Here is a 6,675-nt window from a genome sequence, read left to right as displayed (position 1 = left end):
AATGTAAATATACAATAAAGATAGGCTTACAAAAAAATAACTGTTTTTTGAACTACATAACCTTTTAATTTCTATATTTAGCATTTATCCCTCACTATATTTTTGAATTATTTGCCACAGTTATAGCATAGTCATATGCATAGGATATTAAATTTTTTGTTACAATATTATTTTTTCATTAAAATCATATTACCAAAAAATATAGTAATGATTATAACATACGACAATATCTGGTTATAAATGAAACAGTTTATATTTCAAAGTCTATATTTGGTAAAAGGCTGGAATGCAATACATTAAATGCTTATCAATTTCCTGAGTCCAGCTACAAATAAAAATGTAATCATAGTTATGTATTAATAGTAAAATAAAAATAATGACAAAAATATTTTAAAATTTGATTGGCTTCAAATTAGGTGCAGTTCTATATTTTCTTAAAGATTACACTTATAAAAATGTATGTAAATCTATAGATAAAATTAATAAATTTATATAGTTATTAATACATAATTTAATTTCAATACTGGCAATGATTAAGTATTTTATGTCATGGTGCCAAATACAGGATTGTGCCTGCAAATGCTCGGTCCATATTCCATATATGCTTGTTTACTGTGGCACACTTGGTAGAACTCAGGTGTTGAGCCCAGCATACTACCACCAAACCAAACTGCATACCGTTGCATGTTGTGTGATATGACTTGGACATCAATAGGCTTAGGTGTAATGCGTCCTTCCGATAGCATTGTAGATAATTTCAGTCGGGCATCTACAGTACGTTTAATATCACGTTGGAGTCTTCTTCCAAAGTCTCTAAACATTGTAGAGCCTCCAGATAATACAATATTTCCATATAATCCTCTCCGCACGTCTATTGGACAGCTCTGAATTACTTCATCGACCATCTCATTCAGAGGCACAGTGAAATCAGCATTGGAAAATTCAGGATGGAAAAATATTTCAGGTCCTAAGAATCTCTCATACCCAACATCAACAGAAAATGGATTTTTAGTTATAGCATTTATACCTGTATACTTTTTCATCCACTTTGCAGGATCGGAGTCATATTTTGCAAACTCCTTGGCAATATCTGGGCAGATATAACTGTATCTTTCCTTAATTGCCTTTGCAGTCTCTAAACTCTGCTCAGGAGGAATACCTACTTCGCGTTCTCTTAGAAGTGATTGAATAAATGATGTTATATTCCTACCTGCAATAGGAATATGCTTGATACAAGACCCAATAACATAGCCCTCTGCTACAGGAACAATATGAGTAACACCATCACCACTGTCAACTACAATGCCAGTAAAAGTGCGTCCGGCTGAAGTACGCGATTTCCAAGACGCAGCTAGGGCAAGAACAGCTTGTACAGCTATGTACAACCCTGGCACATTGAATGACTCAAACATTATCTCAGCTAAATATTCTCTATTCTCGGGTGTATTCAATGGTGGTTCGGTAATTAAAAAGTGATGATCCTCCGGTTCTGCACGCAGATATTTGAAAATACATTGTTCAATGTATCTTTCCATTAAATCCCAATCTTCAACTAGACCATGACGTACAGGATATTTCACTGAATAACCAGTCGCTTCGAAAGCTTCGTCACCGATAAAGAAATCTAAATCTTCTACTGCCTTAGTCATACGCCTAGTACTTTGGTCGCCAACTTTAGCAGTTTCTTTTATCGCTATGGCTGACGGAATGATAAACTGGGGCTCCTTGTTACCGGCAAACCCCAGTTTGGTATAGCCAGTTCCCACATCGATAACACATGCCGGTAAATGGTCACCCATTTTTCACTAAATGCACTAATGATTTCACTATTATATTAATGGGTGCGGCAATATCTTCAAAATATTTTTGACGTACGAAAATAATAGGAATACATCGAATGACAAATCCAATATGTCAGCGACATAGATAATACATATATACTGAAAGTCAGCGAGGAAATCGGATGATTAATTTTACGTTCCAATTCGCACAATGAAAATATTTTTGTACATTGAAACTAATTGTAGTAATATTCATTAAGAGTTACATATTTTAAGTAAATACAAAAAAAAATTCTTCTAACTGTATAAGTAATAATTAATCCTTTTTTTGAAATTCAGTATTGTGATCTTATATCTTCAAATATATAAGTATAATAAATTTTTATTATCCTCTTCATTCGTTATTTTTTAAGAATTTATATGCTTGATAATACTATCCATTCCATAAAAAACATTTGCTTTGCTCTTTTTTATTTACACTCGGTAAAAATTATGTTTAGCATATAAAAATATTCTTAGAGTTGACTGTGTCAATTTTTTTTATTAATAATTCAGCAATATAGTCTTTTTGTATTATATTGTACCATTTCAAGTAATTAGAGATCTTAATTGATTTGTTTGCATATTTAGATTAAACAATCAATTGCAGTAAATTATTAGTTATGATATAATCAAGCTATTAAGCAAATATTATGTACTTGATGTGCTGAACATGACTTGAGAGTAAAATTTATGTAATTGACTTTTTCTATTTCTAAAACACATAATTAATTAAAAAGAAAATAAACAAGGAAAAAGCAGGTAGTAACAGTTTTATTGTGACCCAATTTTAATACTATATTTACACAATATACATTACAGGAATGTAAATGTTTTAGAAACAGCACAAAGAATTACTAGAAACACCAATTATTATTTCTACATTTGTTTAGTGAAAATGAAAAACAATTATATGTCATTATTTTTTTTTTTAAGTAGATTTATGGCAATGCCGTACATCTTTCAAATCCTGTAATATACACATATGCAGCCAAAAGCAATGTCATTATATATTGTGAAAGCCTTATGATAATATTATTTTACTTTAAATATTTTTAGTAACAATTTTTTATTGAAAGTTTATCAAACATTCACTGTATAAAAATTGAATAGTAAGTAGGTATATCATTACCATATAAGTATGAAAAAATTAATCACAATTAATTTTAAATTATTTTGCTCAATATTTCAGATAAAAAACATACTATGCCACATATTGACTTCATGCATTAGAGGTTTACAAAAATCAATATATTTACATAAGAATGAATAATTAATCTTATAATATTATTTTTTATAACATTCAGTGAACATAATTATGAAATAAAATAAAATAAGTGCATGAGTTAGTTTACTATACTTAAGGTTTATTATTTGTATTATATAAAGGGTTAAACATATTGGATTATTTTACTAATATGTAAAAAAATACACCTACAATTTTTCATACACTTAATTAAGTAGACTAACCTGCAATTAAATATGATAATAACATATTTTTAATCTAGTAAGATACAACAAACAATGTAACAAGTCAACTAAATACTTGACTTTAAAAAAAAAATAAACAAAAAATTTCGATTATTAATATCAGTATCAGTATATCAGACTTAAATAAACATGGATAGATATAAACCACAACATTGTTTATAATACAAAAAAAAATAATTGTATTACAATTGTCTCTGGTTGATTGTCTATGGCAAAGACAATACTTTTAGATCTCTCACCACATTGCATAATCTGAATCGTCCATGTCAAAGATAGTGAAGAAACCGAGGATAGTCAGGTATACAATCACATTCCCAGCCAGAGTCAAATAGCATGCACCCCAAAATATCTGAAAATTGGAGTTTTTTGTACTTTAGTTCTTTCTAATACAATAACTATTAACATGTGAGTAATCAACTGATGGATGTTTCCAAGGAAAACTTTTGTCTTAGTTTCAGAGATAAATCTGTTTCAATTTCCAAATGTCAATTTGTTCTCTCGTCGTCCCAAATAATTTAAGATCTCTTTTAATTCTTTGATTAATTTTGAATGCATTATTTTACTTCCAAAATTCTTAGCATTTTCTATCATAACGAAGGTCAAATTCCGCCCTAAACATCTTATCTTTACAGCTCAACCTGCTTATTGCCCTTTAAAAAGAGATAGTTTGCTGACATTTAATTTTTTCAGGGGCAGATACTTTATTATCCCACATAATTAGGTTTTTCATACAACTATTTTTAATTTTTCAAAAATTTCTGTCTTTTTGTATTACATCCTGGTATTTTAAGTCATCACAAGCAAAAGATTTATTAAGGTCAAGTAACTTGCATAAAATTGTGCGATTTAACATACTTTAAAACATACAAAATACAACTAAAATTTTATATATATTTGCATTTCTAAGAAGTATTTTACCCTCATAATTTTTTACTAAAGTATAGTTTCTGCTTTGTTGGTCTAGTGACTAATAACCAGGATTAAATTAGTATTTACTTCTAACTCGTAAAATTTATCTTATTCAGGCTAAATACAAATTTAAATTAAATAACATACCACTGCAGCCCGAGCAAGTACAATGGGTAGAGCAAAGGAGCTCACGAGAATGCCCATAGTTATAAAAATAGCTGTCTCCATACAAGGCGAATTGGTGCCACCAGCGCTGTCTGTGTGACGTCTTGCTATCATTGTGGGGATGGGGCATAATACATAGAAGAGAACAACAAAGAATGGCCACCAATATCTGTAAATTGTAATTCAAATTTTAATTAAATGTAAAATAAAATATACTTGCTTAATATTCGCTTTACTTGTATCTAGCTAACAAGGCCTGTAATCATAAACTTCTTGTGGAAACTTGAAATTTATTTTGGAAAATTCTAGTATATGTAATAGATAGAGATAATCCGGAAGCCTGTCTGCCTGAAGCCTGGAGGTAACAAAAAACCATCAAATTTGTGCTTATTTGGATTTGCTGCCTACATACTGCAATAATAACATATATATATATTTTAACTGTAACTTAATGAGTTAAATTCTATGTATGTATGACATTTATTAATAAATTTTTAATTAAATTAGTTGTTAAACTCCTTATTGCACACAAATGATCTAGTTAACTACACAAAAAATTTAAGTATATAAAGTCAAAATTTATGAGAAGAATTTTTCTACAAACTTTTTTCTAAAATGCTTTGGAGAAAATCTTAATCAACAAATTAATCAGGGTAGGTAGAAAAAATGTACAAGCATAATTTAATTGGTCTTGATATTTTCTTTTCTTTATACAATACAAATATTTCGTCAAAATCAAATTATTAAAAGTAATTTTAAATGCTCTATATATTCTCTTTATGAAATCACAATAATGTAGTTATTCATAGTATTTTGTTTTTATTTGGAATGAGAAGTACTCTTACTTCTCATTCCAAATAGAAAAACTAATTGTGTAATTTGAAGTGAAAGGAAAAATTTGAAAGACAGTAGTGGAATCTGCCTTTGAGGGCTTTTTCCTTTCTGAAGGCATCTTCCTAACAATTTTATAAATTTATATGTATGTATGTATTTATTGAATTAAATGGTAAGTAAAAGTACAAATATATAATTATTAATCTGAAAGTAAATATGTCAAGTTTTGGCAGTGTACATTATATGCAAATGTACCATATTATGTAGGAATAATTATTTTGTATATATTTATAAATTACTGATAAATTTCACATTGTATTTAAGTTATTTTGTTACTGTAAACACATTGTAAGACACTAATGTTGTCATATGGTATAAACCACAACATCTAATAACAGCCTGCATTTGCTCATTGAATTTTTAGCAGCTCCTCAATGGTACTAATTTTTTGGACATTCCTCACTCTGCTCTTCTTCAATAAACATCCTTGAGCTATGAGATTGAGGTAGAGACGGCTGAGATGTGCATTCTAATAGTTTTATACAAATAGACAAAAAATGTACTTTGTACATTCTGCAATAAGTTAGTACAGAATCTTGCATTTCTTATAATTATATAAAAAGTAATTTACAAATACTTACTTATACTGTGGTAAGGCACAAGCCAATATAACAAAGGTCATCCCAATCGAGCCGGCGAAAGCCAATGACACCAAACTAGAAATGTATATTTTAATCATGATAAATCTATTTCACATTTATCTACTTTAATAAAATTATATATTTTTAATGTATTGTATCGCAATTTTTTTTTTGTCATATATTGTTCCCTTTACTTTATTTTTATTCCTCGATTTCTCATTTTAATATTGTATAATTATTTTTTTAATTAAAATAAACTACCCACTTTGACAAGCCCATTGCAAAATAGTGTTTGTATTGATTTTACATTTGTAAATCAAAATATAAAATTCTACTCACCCTGTTATTAGCGCATGACGAAAACATGAAAAAGAAAAAGTAATCGTAAGTACATTTAAAGACTAATACTATATTAAGGTGTTTGTAAATATAACAAATGAGTCATATGGACGGATAAATCAGAACCATTTTCTAAAAAAAATTGTTAAAATTACAAGTAATAAAAGCATTTACCTTTAATTCCAGCCATTGTTGATATTAATATTTAATCTAATGTTTTATCTTACATCTAATAATAACGCATAAATATAATAAAAACTTTCAGAATAAAGAAATGTCACAGGTACTAGGCAGTACAGCAGATAAAAAATACCAAGTTACTAAACTGATTATTGAAAGTAATAATATTTAAAGTATAAAAAGTAATATTTGTTAGGATTTCGTTAAAATTGTTTTTTTTATAACTTTGATTAATAAAATGAATGATAATATGTATATCTACAATGTAACTTATTTTAGTACATAGATTATGATTA

At 28.2% G+C, this 6,675-nt stretch overlaps 2 protein-coding genes across 2 annotated transcripts; both read right to left on the bottom strand.

The window, feature by feature from the left end:
* Window positions 1-249: 249 nt before the first annotated feature.
* Arp3 (Actin-related protein 3) lies at window positions 250-1,915 on the bottom strand. The gene has a single exon (XM_026634721.2). The coding sequence runs from the start codon at window positions 1,797-1,799 to the stop codon at window positions 543-545; it is 1,257 nt and encodes a 418-aa protein (XP_026490506.1). The 5' UTR covers window positions 1,800-1,915; the 3' UTR covers window positions 250-542.
* A 661-nt stretch (window positions 1,916-2,576) lies between these two features.
* LOC113396694 (leptin receptor gene-related protein) lies at window positions 2,577-6,510 on the bottom strand. Its single transcript, XM_026634745.2, has 4 exons — window positions 6,374-6,510; window positions 5,861-5,936; window positions 4,368-4,554; window positions 2,577-3,660 (listed from the first exon to the last, which is right to left on the bottom strand). Exons 1-4 carry the CDS (start codon window positions 6,387-6,389, stop codon window positions 3,547-3,549), a joined length of 393 nt encoding a protein of 130 aa, XP_026490530.1. The 5' UTR covers window positions 6,390-6,510; the 3' UTR covers window positions 2,577-3,546.
* Between the last annotated feature and the right edge of the window lie 165 nt (window positions 6,511-6,675).

The sequence above is a fragment of the Vanessa tameamea genome, chromosome 18 (assembly GCF_037043105.1).
Source record: "Vanessa tameamea isolate UH-Manoa-2023 chromosome 18, ilVanTame1 primary haplotype, whole genome shotgun sequence".
NCBI lineage: Eukaryota > Metazoa > Arthropoda > Insecta > Lepidoptera > Nymphalidae > Vanessa > Vanessa tameamea.
This window is presented reverse-complemented; position numbering and strand designations above follow the sequence as displayed.